Raw genomic sequence first — 19,973 nt, 5'->3', positions numbered from 1 at the left:
ACAATCACTGCACAAGCTGCCTCTGGCTTGATACACCAGGACAGGCCCATTTCTGGATCCCATCACGGCTGGGAAGGAAGGAACTACTGGAGAAATACTTCAGATTGCTCCCTTCAGGCTCCTAGCATCTGCTGGTCCTGTCTCCTTGCCTTGTTACATGCTGCCACACTTTCCCTTGCCATGCTCTGGGCCTGGGAACAGATCAGTTAGTCCATCCAACCCCTTTCAAAGCTTCAAGATGTTCCCAAAGCTGCCTAAAGGCTCCGAGTGAATTCATCCACCGAGCTCAGCCTATGGCCGTGTCCCAGATGAGAATGTCTCGTGGGCAGAAGTCCCACCTGATTTTGCAAAGGGTTAAAAGCACACTGCTGGGAGGCTGCTCCCAGGCCCAGCTCAGGTTTAAAGGCATCACTTTAAGTCAGTATTAAAAAACAAAAAACCCTTCACTCACCTCTTGAAATTGTGTGGATGGACTGTCGTCTATCCCGCTGCCACTACCATCTAGGAAACTGGGGAGAGAGAGAGAGAAAGAGAGTAAGTAGTCAGAGCAGGGAAAGGCTCCCAGAAATAAAGCTCCTCCCTCCAGGGGGTTAAATATAGGCAGTGGTTCATGTGAGCAAGATGCTCAATAAGGAGCAAGGCAAGTCCCTTGTGGGGTAGGAGCCAGGAAGGCTCAGCAAATGAAGGGCATGAGGTACTCTGTAGAAGGAATTCAGCTATATATAAAAGCTGGAGTCAGAGCAGCAGGCCAGGCAGGTAGAGCTGACGAGCATGCTGGAAGAATGCGGTGAGCGCGCCTCCCAGGCACGGAGGCTCTCCTTGCATGGAAAGCTATTTGAGCTGCACTCCAAGGCTCCCGTCTGAAGCAGGCAGACGGTTCATGGCAGTGCCAGTGAACACCAAGATAAACACTTGCGTCTGGAGTGGCTATATAAGTATCCGGGCTTCACTGGGGCTGTCTGATTTTCTTGCTTTACCTTGGGCATTTTGGCCTGTTCTGTAAGATCCACTTGCTAACTGAAACCAAAAGGGTCAGGCACTCAGCTTGGCGAGGTTTCAAATCCTGTCTTTTAGCTGAGTTTGCTCAGGGAGGGGAGAGTTCACCCCCAGCCTGTTCCAAGGCAAATATTTCTAACAGTGCAGTTAAGCAAAACTGTCAGGGCTAAAAAATGCCCTGGAGAGCTCTGGGCATCCAGCTCCATGAGAGGGTAATTCGAAATGGAATGGGTGCTGAGATGGGAGGACTGTGCAGGAGAAAAGATCTAGATCAGTGGGGCCAACCTCTATGGCAGGTGCCCCACACCCTCCCCAAGTACCACCCTGATCCCCTTCCCAATCTGATGCTTGGCTTTCTGCTCCTCGCTCTATATTCCCTGTCCAATCTGCTGCTCCCTGCCAGATCCATTGCTCTGCTCTCTGCTTACTGTGTCCCCCACTCCCTCTCCAATGTTCTGCATGCCACATGTCCTCAAGTGCCTCCCTGTTTAAAATAAGCAACTTCTTAAGCCACAATAAAGATGTTTTTGCCTCAGATTCTTTGAAAAGACCTTAGTTTCCCAGACAGCGAAACGGGACCAATGGAAATCATAACAGGGAGTAATGCATTGAATCCATTTTTCCTGCTCAACAATCCAATTCTTAGGTAAATAGCAACTTGTCACTTGACTCTCTGGCTTAGCATTATCCAGTAATTGGATTATTGCTAAAAGAAAATCAAGGGTAATTACATTATTGTTCTTATAATATAGACTTCATAACTCAGGAGAGTTTCAGGGAATGAGATTTCTTGTTGGACAATCTTTGAAATGCCATTTAACTCTGTTTGAAGTGCTCGGGAAGCGGGTGAAATAAGTCTGCCTGTTTTGCCGTAGAACTGTCTCACAAAAGGCATATAAATAAAATGAATTCAATCATGTTACGGCCAGATATAATGTATTCAAAACGGTCCTAAGGTCACCTCTGTGTGCTGTTGTGCAATTAGGGAAAGCGATTAGAATATACTTTACATGACATTTTCCTTTTCCTTTCATATGCACCTACTGTAAAAAAAAACCACGTGCCAGCCTAATGACAAGAGAAGGATGAAAGACCTTGGCTGATTTGGCCAAGCAAAACAAAGGTGGAATGAAAAAGGGTTAGCACTGCCATCTGCAAACACAGTGGGGGAAATTCCAGGGACGGGGGAAAAAAACTTGTTTAAGCAGAAGACAATGTTGGAACAAGAGGTGAACGCAAGCTGGCTGGGAATCATTTTAGGCTAGAACTAAGTGAAGTTGCTAATCACCAGGAGCTCCAGAATAGTCCAAGAGGCTCTTATCCCTGCTGCTCTTTACCGCTTTGGAGATCAAGCTTGATCAGTGCATGAATGGGATCCAATGATGTGGCAGCCTGAAGCGGCTGGTAGCCAGAAGCAATATCCCCAGGGTCCTGTGCTAATTGTTGGGCCTATCTATGAAAGGGAGAGTAAAGCAGTCATGCTCTCACTCTCCAGTGACACGCACTGCCCTGGATTCCTGCGCTGTTCGCCGCAGATTGCTCCGACATTCCCCCAAAGTGGCACAGCTTTCATCCCTGGTTCAGGACTGAAGACAGCCAGGGTCAGAAGACAGCACTGTCCACTCCCACTTGTCTATAGGAGGCAAGTTCTGCTTCACCGGGTCAAGGCATTCAAGTTTTGTTCCAGGTTTTGCGCCTGGTACGGCAATGGGACCTTGGACCTTTCCCCTTTGATAAAACACTGAGATTGGTCTGCAAATCATCACTTATACCCCCAGCAACTTGAACCCTCATGTTGGCAGGGGCAGGGCACCAGTTATGGACTCCAAACTACAGATCAAACATGACTAATAGATTGTATTCAGGCAATTCAATATACCAGTAAATCTCTCTGCATTTCCAAAGCTCCTTGCAACAAGAAACTTCTCCCAAGCAAATGCTGGTTACATGTCCAGCTATAATTACTACTACAAAAGTAAAACGTTGAATAAAGATGCATTATACCACCTTGAGGCATGCTTCCAAGATTATTCTGAGGGCAGCTAGAAAGTGGCTAGGGACTGGATTTTAAAAAATCAAAGCAACATCTGCACTTCCGAGTTCCAAGCTAGTGAGAGTAATGCCACCCCACCCAGGTGTGAATAAAAACCACTCTGAGACAGCTACTCTTATTCATGGCTCCGTGGAAGCAACAATTAGCCACTCCCTAGATACCGTATTTCTCACATACAACACACACCTTCCACCCAGTCCACTGCTGGAAATGGGGGCATACACTATAATTGAGAAAATATGGTAACAGCAGTAACCATGTTGCCACACAGGGATTTCTAGCTGCTGCCTGCAGACACTCTCATGCTCCTTGCCTACCTTGCAGAGGATTGCAAGGAAGGATCTTTTTATTTGTTGTGTCTGTCAAAAACAGGGCATGTATTTTATCCAGCGGTGCGTTGTATGCAAAAAAGTATGGTCCTACATGCAGACAGGGACACTCCGGTAGAGGTGAGAGGGAGGTAGCATTAGAGGGAGGAAACTGCAGAGTTACCGATCCCTGTGGCTGGCTCCATGCTTAGCCACGAGAACACTCTCCTCTATCATCTCCCTAAAACAATGCTTAAGAAGCCAGTGACAGTGCAGAACAGGCTGAGCTCGGTGAGCAGAGGGCAAAGAGGGCTCAGGGGTGAGGGAAGAACCAGTATTCAAGGGACTGGGGTTCAAATCCCCTTTTTGCTACAGATTCATGTGATCTGGGGCAAGTGACCTAAGACTCCTTGACCCTGCATTCTGCACTCGCAAAGTGAAGAGTGCAGCACTCCCTGTCTCTCAAGAGGTGCTGGGAGGATAAAGGAGCTTCAGCATTATGAGGGGCTCCAGGACTGCAGTGATGAGGACTTTTAAATAACTTAGAGAGAAGAAAATGTGCTTTTAACCTCGATTCACAATATAAAACATTTAATTCTCTTCTCAGGGACCTAGCCCATTGGCTTAAACTACCATACTGCAAAACATACTAGCCAGAGTCTGAATATACAGCTATTTCCCTGATCCCCTCCTAATGATCCTGGGGGTGGGGAAGAATCGCTAATACAACTTATTTTAAACTCTGAGAATACCAGTGTTGGTAATAATCATTGTTGCTCTCAGCCTGTACAAATGCCTCCTGGTTGCCTTGGACCCTTGTTATCTATTATTTTCTGACTCGTGCTCAGATGCCTGGCAACAGACAGCTTAAAAAAGTTTGCTGATACGTGCAAAAATCTGATGGGACCTTTGGTGCATTCACACACATGTACAGTACCTAGAATCTTCTGTCACTTCTTCAATGAAGCCTGATTCACATCTGGGGCAAGTGTACTCCTGGAAAGAGAAAAGAAAGAAAACTGCCTTCAGCCACCGAACATTGCTTCCATCTAAAACTGCAGGTGCAATGAGAAAAAACCATTCTGACAGGTTCCACATTTGTTTCCCCCGTTATAAAAAAAAATACTGAAATTTCTTGAAAAAACAACATACCCCCCACCAAAACCACTGCGGGAAACTGAAGTATGCAGTATATGTAAAGGTGTAGGTTGTAGCCGTGTTGGTCTAAGGACATAGGTGGGCAAGGTTCTTTGGGTAAATCCAATATCTTTTATTAGACCAACTCAAATAGTTGGAAAAATTCTTCTTAGCAAGCTTTCAGGCACAAGCACCCCACTTGTGCCCAAAAGTTTGCAAAGATTTTTTCCAACTATATGAGTTGGTCTACGAAAAGATATCAGATTTACCCAAAGAAACTTGTCTGCCATTATATGCAAGGAAACAGTATTTTCTGCCACTGACTAAGCAAAAGTAAAAGTAAAGTCTGTAGGGGATCCACAGAGGCAGAACAGGCTTCCCAGCTGCTGCCACTCATTTATTTATTACAAGGAAAGATCATTTTTCCTTCATTCTGCCTTTCAAAAACAAGGTGTGCATCTTTTTCCTGGGCACGTGGTATACAGGAAAATATGGTAAACCATTGGCACTTCAAAAATTGCTTTTACCAAAGGATCTCAAAGCATTTGGGAGGGGGCAGGTAGGCATTTCTGCTTTACAACCAAAGCAGAGAGGTGCCTTACCCAGGTCACACAAAAGCAGCAACTGGCACAGAACGCAGCACTTTACTTCCCAACTCCTAGGCCATCTTTTCTAATCAGCCATACAAACAGCTCATGAGTGGAAGAGAAGGGGCCTGGATAAAACCTGCAGTTCAAGAGATCTGCTCCTGTACTACTAACCCCTGCATGTTACTAGAACAAGGTGAATGAGATTGCTTTGGATTCATTCAGAAAACAAAGTGACATTGAAGTGATGGCAGTGCCGAGACGGCTTGTACAACACTTGGATCTAAGCAGCAAACCTGTCTAGATAACTCCGTTTAAGAGACAAACCAGGATTATTTAGTTAGGAGAAGACAAGACTGGGGGATCTGATAAAAGTCTTCAAATCCCTGAAGGACGACGACAGAGGGAGGAGGTGGGCTTTTCACCATGGCCGCAAGGGACAAAGAGCAATGGTCTCAAGCTCCAGCAGGAGAAAAAGTTAGGCTGGAGATGATGAGGAACTTTCTGACCATGACGGTGGTCTAACATTGCAAGGGCACCTAGAGAGGCACTGAAGTCTCTATCCCTGGGGCTGTCCAAGAGCAGGTGGGAAAAACACATAACTGGGATGGCTGAGTCGGCGCTGACCCTGCCTTGACCAGGGGACAGGACCAGATGACTTTGGAAGGTCTCTTCCAGCTAAACTTTTCTAAGATCCTAAATGCCATTTCCAAGTCCCCACTGGAAGCCCTGGCACCTTACTGGTAACAGCCGTTAAGAAGAGCTGCTAACTGGACAGCTCCAGTGACGGTGAGAACCCCACTCCAATTAAACAGGAACCAGAAGAGATGGGGATCTATTTGAAGTGCAGCTTTGTAAAGCATCTTTGGAAAAACAAGACGACGGGGATGAGCTGGAAGCTGCTTGGGCCTGGTTTTCTGCTCGCTCACCTCGCTGCACTGTCCCTTAGCAAATCCCAACCATTCAAGCTCCCAGATTGGGGGTCAGATACCGACTTGGCTACAGCAATCCATGCACGTGCAACTGGGAAGTGAAAGCATCTCCCCCCTTTGGTTTGCAATCAATCAGCACAGCTGCACTAAAGTATGTGGCGATGCAGACCCTAAGCTTCTACAGCTGGACAGATGTTAGGATGCAGAAACAATTTGTCAGGACAAGCAATGGGATTTCTCAAATACTGGAGTGAAACTCAACACAGCAAAGCCCTCCCTCTCACCCTGTCTCACAGCCTTCATCAAATAGTCTCATCCTCAAATAGCAATACATAAGGCTAAACACAGCCGGAAAGCTCATCTGTAGTTTTAGTTTTGCTCTGCTTGGGTTGACGGACAGAGAGGGGAGGTGGGCAGGCGATGAAGAAACATGCTCTCTCACAACAGGGATGGGAAGGTCTAGAACAATTTAATAAAGAGAAAACTATACTCCAAACACAGAGCTCTTGGCCAGCACAAACAGAGCCGGCTCTTCAAAGTACTGCCCTATAAAAATCAGGCTGAGTTGATGGATGATGGCTTCCCACGATACCATGATGTTGCCTTTGGATGCTCTCATGGCTGGTGAACATGAACCAAAGGTGTGAGCCTAGGGTCTGAAAACTGCTGCATGCAGACACAGCCCAGTACACCCACAACAAACCATTAGCTTCCACCAGGGCCTCGAGGTCCTGAGCACAGAACAGCTTCCCTACTGAATCGAGCTGTTTTACTGACAAGCATTAGAATAGGGATTTCATTTCAGCAATCAAAAAGCATTCAATGCTTGCAAAACAGGCAAGAGCGACAGGCCAGGAACTTCCTCCCCCTCCTTTAGAAGACAGTTTTGGTTTTCTGGTTTCAACCTCCCCACCAAAATGACCAATAAGGGATTGGATTTGCAAAGAAACCAGGCTGATGGAAGCTAGACATCAAACACCCTGTGAAGAGACGAGCCCTGCATTTGTTGCATTCAAGCTTTCCCCGCCTGGGCCAGGCCCCAAACTTCATGTGTTTCTGTATTTTAAAGCTCCCTTTAAAATCGTGGCAGATTTAAGCTTTTCAGAAACCTGGGCTGCCTTCAAAGCAGTGGTTCTCAACCTTTTTTAGACTCAAGCCCCCTTCATTAAACTCACAGTACCCCTTGGAAAATGCCAGGTTTTTGCTGGTTACAGAAAAATACTATAGCAATTCTTCTGTTGCAATGAACTCGCAACCCACAGCAAGGAAGGATGGGTTTACCACTGTGGATTCGCATGTGAAATCTCTGGGTTTATCATGTGATTCATATCTGCATGTCTAATACAGGCACCCTTGAAAGGATCTCAAGGCACTCAAGGGTGCTGCAGCACCCTGGCTGAGAACCACTCTTCCAGCTGTTGCTAAGTTGAGAAAAACTTAGTACAACTTGCATGTTTCAAGTCAAGTCAATCCCAAGGCCACTGTGAGTGTTGGGGCACCTTAGATATTTAGCCTAAGGAAAAAAAAATAGGTACTGAACTCATAAAACAGCCTAAGCTAGTGCATCTCTCTTGAATGAAAGCAGGTAAATGCTGAGCTGTGAACTCAGCCATTCTGGGATCTGCCTCGACACTTGGTTTCTATGGGATTTCTTTCCACGCCGCTGCAAAACCAATGAGACAGCAGGCATGTTTGAAAGCCCCTTCCCCTATCACTTGTTAAAAGAAGCCTTTCCTTCTAATTTCTGGAGTCTTTGTTCCGCCCCCACATTGTAAATCGCCTTGGTGTGGGGCCAAATATCGAAACCGCCAGGAGGTGCTGAAGACTGTCCTGGCCCCGTTCCTCCAAGGATGAAGAAGGATTTAAGATGCAACGTTCCCAGCTCCGGAGAGCAGTCTCAGGCCCCGAGCTTGGCAGATCCCAGCCAGCCACATTCTTGAGCTCTGTGCGTGTCCAGGTAGATAGGAACCAGCCTGGGTAGGGGTGGGAAACGATCAAGTCACCCCCCATATCTTGCCTGTGGCCCTGGCTAATCCATGGCAACGACTGAAATCTATTCCAAGAAACAGCTAACAATTTCCCCTTGTTTCATAGCTGCTGGTTGCCAGTCATGGGCACACTGGCAAAAAATGAAACGTTTAGGACAATTTGGTGCGTTCCTGCCGGAGGCTGGAGCACCGCGTGGAAGGAATTCCTGCAGCGATTAATGAAGTTACAACCCAGCGCTAGTGCGGCCTCATGCCCAGCTCCTGGGAAGATCTTAAACAATCCAACAGGAACTGTTACCAAATACAAACGAAGCAGCTTTGGACATCAAGAGTCCTGATAACCAGACACGGGGCCTGATGGGGAGCACAGACGAGATACAGAGGAGTACATGGGGCAGAGGCATCTTCTCCGCTCCCTGTAGCAATGCACCACCGGCTTCTCCTTTGAATGTCTCGCATCTATTGGCGACCAGAAAACGATCTAATTCCAGGAGTAATGTTACTGAAGCTACAGAGCAGATGACAAAATATCTCCCGGCCTGGCCACGTGATGCCTTTAGAGATGCAGACGCAAAATCTGCACTAGCCTTTTTGCTCTCACATTACCCACTGGTCTACAGATCCCACATCACCTTTGCCTCTTAGTCACCACAACCGCCTTGCCTGCTTTTTTGAGTTTGTATCCCCCCCCGGGTGGCTTACTTTGCCATGTTCTGCACAGATGTGTTAATTAGAAGCGCTTATGATTTGTGTTCCCTCTCAGCCGCGCCACTTGAGCCCCCGTTTAGGCAGCTAACTCAGTGCTATGGCTTTCAGTAGAGCTCAGCACAGAGAAGAATGGGAGTTGATGGCTGATGAGCTCTTGTAAAAAAATCTAGCTGCGGTTTCCAGCTGGAAGGCCGCAGACCGCATCGGAATGAAGAAATCTGCATTGCTGGTTGCACGGTAGGGCCAGATACTGGAGTTTAATGCCAAGGCGAACAGCTTGACCATGCTTCCACGTGGGTGGGAGCAAATCACAGGACATGGCCGGTCCAGAACTACCTGAAAGCAGAACCGTGTTCTTTAGTGATGCGAGAGGTAGAACAGCCTGAGAGAATTGAAAAGTTCTTCCTCCGTGCCCCAATCCTCCTGGCCTGCCCTGAAAGTTAAGGTCACTCAGGGGGGGTCTGGGGGACAGTGAGTGACTTCATATCTGAAGCTATTTGAGCTGGGGGGTAGGATATAGCTCCATTCTCCTCTATAACTTCTACAGTGTACAACTCTTCTCATTTTTTACGCAGGTTAGGCTCAAATGATGACAACCTTGCTTCCCCCCCAACAAAAAACTGATGTCTCCTGCTCAGGACTGATCTCAGGTGATGTCAGGCACCTTTGGGAAGCTGTATTACGTCACTTGGGGTATAGAGGACTCTGTAGGTACAGCTGGCATGCATCTCAACTCTGTGTCCTACTGCATAGGATCACACTGTTCCAATACCAAGAGCACTCCATAATGTATCTAGGGTTGGGAGGGGGAACAGGGCACAGAGGACAGCTGCCAGGGAACCCACAGCACAGCCGCTGAGCTGACACTGTATGAGCAGAGGCAGCAGTATCAGTTGCCTTCAGTGTACAGAGAACCAGGACAGATGAGACATCCTTGCCAGGGCAGATACAGCTCCCCCCCGTACTCAATGAGCTGGCTACAGCTCTGCACAGAGAGCTTGAAAGGCACAAGCCCCGCCTGCAGCACAACCCACGTGTGCACAGCCCAGCCCCGACTATTTTATTTCAGTGAGTTTATACCACAATTAACAGTAATTTTGATTTTTCAATGGATCAGGGGGCCCCAAAAGCCCCGGTCAGAGAGGGGCTCCCGGCATCCAACCTCAAACTCCCCTGTTGTAACTGAAGTCTGTTAGGAGCAGGGAGTGTAACTCAGAGGACAGCTGTGCATACTCTGAAGATCATGAAATTTTATGCACAGACCTTCACCGAACCGACAAAGCAGCAGAATGAGCAATGGAGGGAAGAGGGAATGAACTAGGGGACTCAAGGGCAAGAAATGCAAACCTATTCCTCTCCCACATACTGAAGTGAGGCTGCAAAGATGCTACCCTTTCTCGTCCAGCAACTGAGACCATGAGCAGCAGGAGATGTTAATTTTAAAAGGGGGAGTTGTCTGGCAAGGTATTCTCAGCATGAAGTCCTTGACCCTGGAACATGGCATGTCCTGACCGGGTCAGAGCTCAGTTGTCCTACAGGGAAAGAAAACCTGCTCCTACTTTACAACAGTGGGAAGAGGGGTTTCCAGATAGCCAAAGCATGTTTTCACGATGCCTTTTATGCCCACAGACAAAAATCCCATGAAGGAGATGAAAGACTTTCTCCAGGATGGTCACAGATGTTAAGCCCCCATCTTGACACACCTTGGGTTGGGTTTTTAAGAAGCACTGACCTGCCATGTAAGCCAAGGGGAACTGTGGCTATTTAGCCCTTCTGCAAACAAGACACGGAGGCTACTGCATCTCACACTGGACTTGGGGAAAAGTGAGCGCATGAAGGCAGAAAAATGAGGGGCACACTGGGAAATCCAGCTGCGCACAAAGTAAATGCAACAGCAAATGCAGTGCAGCACTCAGCTCTGCCTCAAATCCTCCGCTTCACTGCATCAGGTTTTTTCTCTGATAAAACTGCTGCCTTCAAAAGATTTTTCTTAACTTAGCAACAGCTGGTGTCATCAGTGCCATTTCCCTGGGCCCGAGTTGATTGTGTGAAGCATCGTTATCAAAGCAAAGAAGCTTTCTTCCAAGAGGGCGGCCCTGAAGATAGGCTTATTGTAAGCCACAGATGCTGAAGCACCCATGGAGCTCCATTCAGAGGAAACCCTAGGAGAAGAATGAAACATCTTTACGGGTGGCAGCATCCGCTGCACCTCCCTTCTGCTCTGTGTGATGGACTTTCCTTTGGCTGAAACAGCCTGAGGATTTACAGCTATAGAGCCAATGGCCTCAGCCATCCCCTCAAGATCCTTGGTTCTCCAGTTACTTAAGGACAAGGTGTTTTGCCCAAAAGCATATGCATTAGATGCAGAGGATGAGCAGAGACAAAGACGTTAAGTAACAGAGGAGCTCGGAAGTGTATGTGGAATGGCAAAGAGAGTTGGGGAACAGCAAAGAAGGGCTTTATCCCCCTGAGCACGTGCAGGTGTTTGAGACTCTTCAGAAAAGCTTGAAAAGGAAGACAAGGTTTTTTGGGTAAATGCGATATCTTTTATTAGACCAACTAAAAAGTTGAAAAAAAAATTGTTCTTTGCAAGCTTTCAGGCCCAAAAAGGCATTAGACAACTCAGGTTTTGTATCCCATCGCTCATAACAGCACACGGCTCAGAGACCAGTCCCAAGTGACCAAAGTCTGCTGTCAATGTGAAGCAAGTTCGTTGGGTCTCAGCCTGGTTCTTCACAGGAGCTGTGAGCACAGGGGAGGCAGGGAGATGAACCCCCACTTTCACTGTGACAGCAAGGAGGGTGTTTCATCGCCCCACTGGTCCAGAGCCACAACTGGGAAAGGAAGTCAGAGGGCTTCACAAGAACAGCTTTGAGCCCCTCACATGCTATAGCAAACCCACCCCACCCGTGCACTCCCTGGGAAACCAGCTGGGCTAAAAAGTCCTTACTACCAGGCCCAAAGCCAGGAGATTATGTCTTGAGCAACTGGAGGATAGCAAGTGCATGTTTCCATGAGACCCACCATTTTGCCTTAAGGACTGGCAATGGGAAGTGAGCAAATCAAGACAGTTAAGCTCAGGCTGACGCATGCAAGCTTCTTAGCTGGGTTGTCATTAACCAGAAGGGTAAGACCGCCTCACGCACCAAGTCTTCATGCCTCACCAGTGAGGTCACTGCCAGGCTATTATTTCCTTTGCCCTCCTTATCTTCCTGGGTAAGCATCAAACAACAGTCCAAGGCAGGAATCTTAGACAAAGTTTCCCCTTCAGAGGTAACGGTACATCCAGACACCGCAGTACCCACCGTGGGTCTCTGCTATGCCACCATCCCTCCTTCTTCCTAAGTCAGGCAGGTGCATACAGCACCAGCCATTCTTTTTCTGGGCTGGTTTCTCTAGTCCTTTATGCTCTGATGCCACAAGGCCCCACCACCCACTGTGCTGTGCCCAAGTCCATCTCTTGCTCTGGGTGGGCAAAGATGTGTTGGTGGCCCATCATCTCACCTGCCTTGGCAGCTGAAACATGCCAGCAATTTGCTTTTGAATGCAGCTCTCGGTGGTTATCCCGATACCCCTGTGTTTCCCATGCCCTATATTCCAGGGCTTTGCAGAGCACTTTGCGGGGGGGTCAGATGTCATTAAGAACCAAACTAGGAAGCAGTACCTGCATTTCACACATCTATTTGCTACTCTGCCATCTGCTTTCCTTAGGCGAAGCTATGGAAGACCTAGGCAGGCTGTGCATTAATGGATAAGTTGATAGACAAATCCAGTCTAGTGGGTTCTACAACTCTCCTTAGAACTGCTGCAGTGGCCAGTTTCTCTGGCTTTATACTCAAGCCCATTTATAATCCTTTCATGGGTATCTGGAAAGCTGCAGCTGTTTCATTACCTCTTGTACATATTCTGACGTATTCCTTACGGCAACATTCACGTGGACTGTGGAAAATGGGCGGGAAGGGACCTCAAGAGGCTGGCTAGTCTGTCCTCTTCACCCAAAGGAGGATCAGTTCCATCTGAAATATTCCTTACAGATGATTGCCTTGGCTGCAATTGTCAACAAGACCCAGAGCCTAAGCTATGGCACTTCCACCTCTCCCCTAAGCTGGCTGGCAGGGCTCTTAGTCCCATTTACAGAGGAAGAACCAGAGATGAGGCCTGAACCTGAGCCTGGTCTTTGTAAGTGCTACAGGGCTCCAACCACGGCAGTCCTCATCTTCCTGGTGGTGAGACGTGAGACTGACACCGCAAAACCTGGAAGGAAATGGGCATGGGGAGTTGACCGAATGGCCCAGCCAAGTGTTATGACAGGCCATTATGTTTTTTGCTGACTTGACCCCTCTCCTGTTCCAAATGGCTACAGGATCAGTCACCGCACGCCTTGACAAGCTATGCATCACTGCTTGATGCTGCGCAACCATGGATGGCTCCACCCCAGCCCTTCAGCTGGGGAATGAAATAAGCCCTGTATACAGCTTACTGCATCTACCTCGCATATACCATACACCTGAATAATATACAACCAGGGTTTTACAGGCAGTTAAAAAAAAATCCTTACCTTGCAAAACAGGTAAGTAACTGATCTGGTCTGGGGTCACGTGCTAGCTCGGATCTCACAGGCTGCCTCTGCAGCCACGTCCTGGGCTGGACCCAGCATGCGGAGCTGGGGATTGTATGACAGGTCCGGGCCAACCAACTGCACATATATACGAGAAAAAGAGAGTCCCATGGGTCTGGAAATTGGGGACGGGGGTGGGGTGGGCAGGAAGAGTACTATTGCCACGACTCTGGAAGCCAGTGTGCAGTCCCGCTAGGTTGAACCCAGGGGAACCATATACTGGATCCCAGAGTCATGGAAATACTACTCTCCCTCACCCCCCCAACAACATTTCCAGACCCATGGAACACTCTCTCTCTCACATATATCCATATTAACTGGTGAAAACTGGGGTGTGTATTATAAGCAAGAAAGTATGGTACATCAGCTGTGGTTCAAAGGCTTGATCCTGCACTCAGAAGGAACTCTGGGATAAGAATAGCAGTGTCTAGCTGCCATGAGACCCCCCACAAGCCCACACACCTGGTTAACTGTAATTGCCGACGCAGAGCTTCTCACTGTCGAAAAGAACCGGACTGAGGCCTATGCCAGTAATTGCTCTCAAATGCCCCAACCCTATTCTGTGCCAGGTATCCAGCTTGTAGCCATATTGGTCTAAGGAATCAGAATCTTTTTTCCTATGCCTGATGAAAGCTGCTTGTGCCTGAAAGCTTGCAATTAACTGTTTTGCAAAAATCAAGTTGGTCTAGTAAAAAATATCACCGCTACTATGAGTTCTGATTCCTTCCAGCCCTGCTCTGTATTGCAGAGCTGCAGAAGATCTGGTGCTCAGTTTATTCCCAGAAAGGCTGAATTGCAATCTTCTTGGAACAGGCAAGTTTCTTTGGGTAGATGCGATATCTTTTATTAGACCAACTGAGCAACTGCAAAAAAGTTCTTTGCAAGCTTTCAGGCACAAGCACCCTTCTTCAGGCATAGGGAGTCTCTGCTCTTCTGGGATCTCCAAGGAATGAAAGAAGCTAAGAGTGTGGTGGGAGGTCAGTGAGAATGTAAATGGGTGGAAATTAGGAAAACAATGGGGAGAGAAGTGAAGGGAGGGGGGGAAAATCATTCCAAAGGTAAGTAAGGGAGACTGCTGTAGTTGAGTGCTCCAAGGTAGAAAAGAGGCAGTTTGTGAGAAAGTAAACAGCTGGAAATTAGGAAGACAAAAGGTAGAAAAAGAGAGGAGAGGAGGAAGTGGGGCAAAAAAACCGGTAAATGGTAAGGGTAAGGTCAGGCAGGTACCTGGTGAATCAAATGTCAGGCAGGTTGTAACGTGTCATAAATCCAATGTCTATATTGAGTCCCTGATCAATTCTTGAATGAACTCAACCCTTATGCTTACATTTCAGGAGACCTTATTTTTTTTCCCCCAAAACCAAGTCACTACATGGATTAAAACATAAGAGCAGCAGCCTCCCCATTCATAGTCGCTTTTACTATGGGCATTTCCTCTGGAGAAAACCAGCCCTTTTGGAACCAAAAAGAAAAACCTAAGTAAACCAATACGAAAGAAGAGAGTTCATTATGGCCAGGGCTGCACGGCTTGCTCGAGAGAATGGCTGGTTACAAAGCCTTTTTCCTTGAATAGGCTTGCAGCTCTCAGGTACCCATTAGAAAGGACTTCACTGCAGGAAGCACTGACACTAACTAGCACAGAAGAGACTATGCATTCATTCAAGTCACGCAGGTCAGAGGAGTTTTAAAGAGGAATCAAAACAGGAACAATACGGGTTTTTTTTGGTTCTGGCATTCTTCTTCCCATCCCCAAGAGGGAGGTGATCAGAGAGGACTTTCCACCCTCTGCTCAGAGCATTCAGCTGACAGCTTTGAGGCCGCTGCGTAGCATAAAAAGAGTTTGATTTCCACTCCCCCCCCAATGATAAGCCAAGTTTAATACCGAGCTTCAAAAGGAGGCAAGATTAAAAGGAGCTTGTAAGACTAGGATTCCAATTTGCCCGATCAAAATCTCCGCTCTGTCAATGTCACTTGAACGCTAGCTTCAGGGAAGCCTGAAATGAAAATTGGTTCCCCAGTCTGCTTTCCTGCTCAGAAACCCTACAGTCCAGAGGGAGGAGGGTTTGGTATCCCAACAGCACCTTTCTTCCTGAAGGATCCCAAAGCAGATGCACTGATCTCAGGCAAGACACAGAACTGTCTGTATACCAAGCTATGGAAGAGCCAGTGTCTACCCAGAAGATGGCGTCTCTACCAGGGGACTTGCGGGGGGTGGGGGCTGAAACAGAGCTAGCTAACAAAAAGAAAAGCCCTAGTTAAAGCACACTAGCCTGTTGTGATCACACTAGTTAGTAGGTAGAATTAAATGCGATAGCAGGCAAAGGTAAATCCCGAGCTGACCTAACTTCTGTTGTATGTAGGGAATTAAGGTAGCTTTTGCCCATCCCCAAATAAAACATGCACCTTGTTTTTGGAAGGCAGGGTGCACAAAAAAAGGCTTTTCTAGCATCACGGCCGAATGTGCGACACAGAGCAAGTCTTCCTGGGAACACAGTGTCCAGGAAGCGTGGCACCAAGTGCCAGCTGCCTCGCTCAGACTGTTTCTAAGGATGCCATGCTTCCCAGGAGGATTTACTTTAGGTCACGCAAAGGTAGGCCCCAGACCCTGGCAAGGGCAGCAGCAGGACTACTGTAAGTCATAAGTTCCTGAAAACAATCTTGTTTCCACATCACAAGTTTCATCAAGATACTACCAGCAGCTCACTTGCTACTTCCAGCAGAAGCTACAGCATTCATCCAACAGCTACGGCTGTGAGAAGGCTAACACAGGACCCTGCCATCTTGGCAGCTGTTGAGTCTCCAGCTTTCTTTTCCAGTGAAGACAACAGCTTCCCAGCTTAAAACATGCACTTCAATTTTGAGGGGTGTGGGGGAGACGGGGCTGCACACAGTACACGAGAAAATATGGTCGCAATTGCCTCATCTTCATTAGGATTTTACCAACTAAAACAGGCCTGTACCCTGAGCAAAGACAAGGTCTTCAAGATCTCTTGACTGTAAATGTCCCAACGAAGAGGCGCATCTGTGTTGTAATCCTGCCTTGGTTGCATTGCCAGTACAGACAAGATGGGTTCTTTAGACTGACAGAGGCCAACCTTTTTGGCAGGCGTACCACAAACTAGCCCCGAACCCTCCCCGAGTGCCACTCCGGTCCCCTTCCTGACTTGCTGCTCTGCTTTCTGTTCCCTACTCTATGCTGCATGTTCCCTGACCCATCTGCCACACCCCCTGCACAGAGCCAACCAGTGGCATCCATGCTGTAAGTTCCCCACCCTTTATACCATCCTTGTGGCTGAGCTGCCTGGCACAGAATGCACTGCCAACACCATGAGAACTGACATGCAGGGATCATTTAATCCATCTCGAGAGGCAGCCAAGCCCCGAGGCGACAGGCAGTAGCTGCTGGGTGGCAGGCAGCTGAACTGAGCAGCGGAGCAGCAGGGACGGTCTCAGAAGGGTCTGCAAGTGTTTTCTACCAGGAAGGAAATATTATAAGGAAACAATGTGTCCCTGATACACACACCCGGTTCCAATGCAACTGCAAGAGGCACTTTGGCCTTGTGGCTGGAGGAGAGCCAGGAGGCCAGGCACAAGGATCTCTCCTCAACAAAAAGAACAGCAAGATCTTTAATAGCAAGGATCAGCCAGGATCACAGCAGAGCCGGCAAAGGGGGATGGGGCCGTGTCCAGGATCACCAGGCCCTTTTGGGCTGGGAGGAAGGAGGGGAATGTCTTTAAAGAACAACCAAAGCAGGCAGCAGCCATTTGCCTCGCTGAGGGTCCCAACAACGAGAAAGCCTCCCCGAACCCCCATGTACAGTCAGACGTCAGGCCACGTGTCCTCCTTTTACTATGAAAGGGAGGCAGAGCCACAGGACGTGCACCCGCAGCACTGTAGCCACCCCGAATGGGTGATGAGGAACATGGTCACCCCGCTATCTCCCACCCCACACACAAGCAAATGGGGCTGGCTTCCAGCCAGCATAACTTCCAAGATCACCACCCCTCGTTAACTGTTTCCTATGCCTATCACTGCAGAACCCATTGGCCACGTGTGGATTGGTGTAGCCTGGGAGGTGGACAGGCCAGAACATGGCTTGTGGCAAGGGTTGCTCTGCCCCGCCGAGATCCCCTGGTGGGTGTGTGGCAGGGAGACAGCCGGGGGGGGCGGGGATGAAATACTAATATAACCCACTGTTGTCCATTGGATCACAGCATTGGCTCCTGACTCAGGATCTCTAGCAGCTCTGCAGTGGCCCACTGAGATCTGACAGCGTGGGGGAGGCAACCAGGTCTCATCACCATCTATAAACCCTGATGGAAGTCAGGGACTGGCTTCAAGAGATGGTGGATCCATACCTCTGCATCTCCTCCAAGGAGCGGCTGATACTCTGCTTAGATAACCCCCGGCGTAAAAAAAATCTCCTCCAGGTTTTACAAATCAACTGCCATTCTCCCTCGCTCTGTTCAGCTGGCATTACCCTTGTCTGATAATGCCTGCCAGAGTGCTGTCAAGAAAAGCTGCCTGCTTTGCAGAGAGGAAATTAGCACAGAGAGGGGAAGTGACTTGCCTGACGTCAGAGATAAGTCGGGGGCCGAGCTGGGATGAGAAACCAGGAGTCCTGACTCTCAGCTGTAATCACTGGTTCACACTACCTCCAGACAGACATGCCTGGCACAGACCAGGGCCAATGCAGATTTGAAAGCAGGCCCTAATCAAGGGCACTGAAAACAGCAGCCCACCCTTTCCCACACATCCCTGCTGAACCCAGCAACAGTCACAGCTGAACAATGGGGAAACTGAGGCACATAGAAAGAGTGCTTTGCCCAAGGTCAGAGAGGGGATCAGCTTTAGAGCAGTAATTTGAACGCAGGTGTTGTCCCTTTCTGTCTGACGCTCCTGGCTGAGCCTTGGCCAAAGATCGCGAACATGCAGGCTCCAGAAGAAGTGATTCCAGAGTCTGGTCCCAAACATGCTTCCAAATGACGCTGGCTGACCGAGAACAGGAAGGAGCCAGATTCTCCCACCACTCAAACAGCCTGGAAGAAAGGAGCCATCCCCCAACTCAAGCCATTTCCTACCAGGGATCAAGGGCAGAGAAAGGTGTTATCACCCTGTGCTGGAAAGAAAGCAGTGAGCTTGAAAAAGCAGCATGATTCATGTGTTTGTCTTGGTTGGTCCCAAACCTGAAGAAAATACTTATAAAGCCTGGGAAATATTTGCTACTTCTAGAGCACCCACAAGGATAGGATCATGCTTAGCACTGCTGAAATGCAGCCACCTCTGGGACGGAGCGCAGCACCTCAAGAGCACAGCTCATCACCCAGTGACAGCAGCGAAGGTGAATTCGGAGCAAAAGCTGCGACACTGCTCTAGGTTTTAAGTGAAGTTTTAAGAAAAACCAAGCAAGGCAGGCAGACCACTCTCCTTTGCAAAGGCAGCCAAGCAAAGCCCTGCCTGGGCCTTCAAGAAGGGATTTCGGCCCCCAAGTGAGGACACTGAACACACACGCTGGAGTCCCAGCAAGAGAGGAAAGACGTGATGCAAAGACGCTGGAAAGAGCACGTCGCCCGGCCCCACTGTTATGTGCCGCTCCGACACATAGGCCCAGAGCCTGCAAACAAAACGTGCTTTGGGCATCAGGAAATCCTGAGTCTTGGCTACGGAAGGGAACGGGCTGTGAATGATTCAGGGCAGCGTTTCTCTCTAACAAAGGAGAGCTGGAAGAGCATGGGGGGCCTATCTAAGTCGGCAACAGAGGCAAAATGAGGGAGAATTCAGGAGCAGGGAGGGAAGAGACCGTGCCAAAAGGCTGGGCTCTTCGTTGCGGGGACAGCAGGCCGGGATGCTGAGATATAGCACCTTGGGCTCCTCCTGGACAAGGACAAGCTGTGCTAGGGGTTGCAGGAACACTAGATACCTGGGCATGCACCAGGCAGGGACAGGTCAGTCATGTCATGCCAGACTATTACGCTGTGCGAAATCAGGCACCCTGCCACCTCCACCCCTGGCAAGGAGAGGACCAGCAGCAGCACAGGACCTGCTCTGCTCCTCCATGGGCCAGGGGGATGCCCTAGATCTGCCCAGCTCATGCCACTCCCTACCCCCAACTTCCTCAGAGCCAGAGAGCATGGTGGGACCTCAAGATCCAGGGGGCTGAGATCTTGCCCCAGCTGCCGAGGATCTCCTGGCCATGCTCCCACTCAGCAGTGAGGCAAGGGGTCTCTCGCTTTCAGACCTGGGGAAACTGAGGCATGAAGGGGAGGGGACCATCCCCACAGGACACAGAAAAAGCAGGACCTATCTGGCTCAGGCTCCTTTGGCTGCCCCCCACCCCCCAACAACACCTCCGCTGACAGGACAGGCAAAACAAGGGTGCCCGGAGAAGCTCGACAACAGACAAACCTGCCTACTACCTTGGGCACATGGCAGAGCTGAGCCTGCAGCCCCCCCGGGGCTCCCGCTCGGCACTGGGGCCAATGCCAAGGAGACGACTGGGACTGGGGCCCTGCCAGGCAACCCCCCCACTCCCCGGGGCAGGGAAATGCGTCCTCCCCCGCGCTCTCCCCCTAACAAGGCTTTCGGGGCAGCCGGGGGGACTTCTCAGCTCCCCCCCTGCCCGGTCTCCCCTCCGCGGACTGGGTCCCT

General features: G+C 49.1%; 1 protein-coding gene across 2 annotated transcripts in view; it reads right to left on the bottom strand.

Annotated features, from left to right (window-relative positions):
• Nucleotides 1–19,973, bottom strand: part of RNF115 (ring finger protein 115) — a 31,990-nt gene that overhangs the window by 11,233 nt on the left and 784 nt on the right. For both annotated transcript variants that reach the window (XM_090052893.1, XM_090052892.1), the window contains exons 2-3: nucleotides 4,295–4,353; nucleotides 452–509 (exon numbers count right to left, since the gene is read on the bottom strand). In XM_090052893.1, the coding sequence (XP_089909019.1) occupies nucleotides 452–509; nucleotides 4,295–4,353 (117 nt within the window). The remainder of the gene's footprint in view (nucleotides 1–451; nucleotides 510–4,294; nucleotides 4,354–19,973) is intronic.

The sequence above is a fragment of the Crocodylus siamensis genome, chromosome 6 (genome assembly GCF_052110815.1).
Source record: "Crocodylus siamensis isolate JL-2025a chromosome 6, ASM5211081v1, whole genome shotgun sequence".
In the NCBI taxonomy this organism is placed as follows: Eukaryota; Metazoa; Chordata; order Crocodylia; family Crocodylidae; genus Crocodylus; species Crocodylus siamensis.
This window is presented reverse-complemented; position numbering and strand designations above follow the sequence as displayed.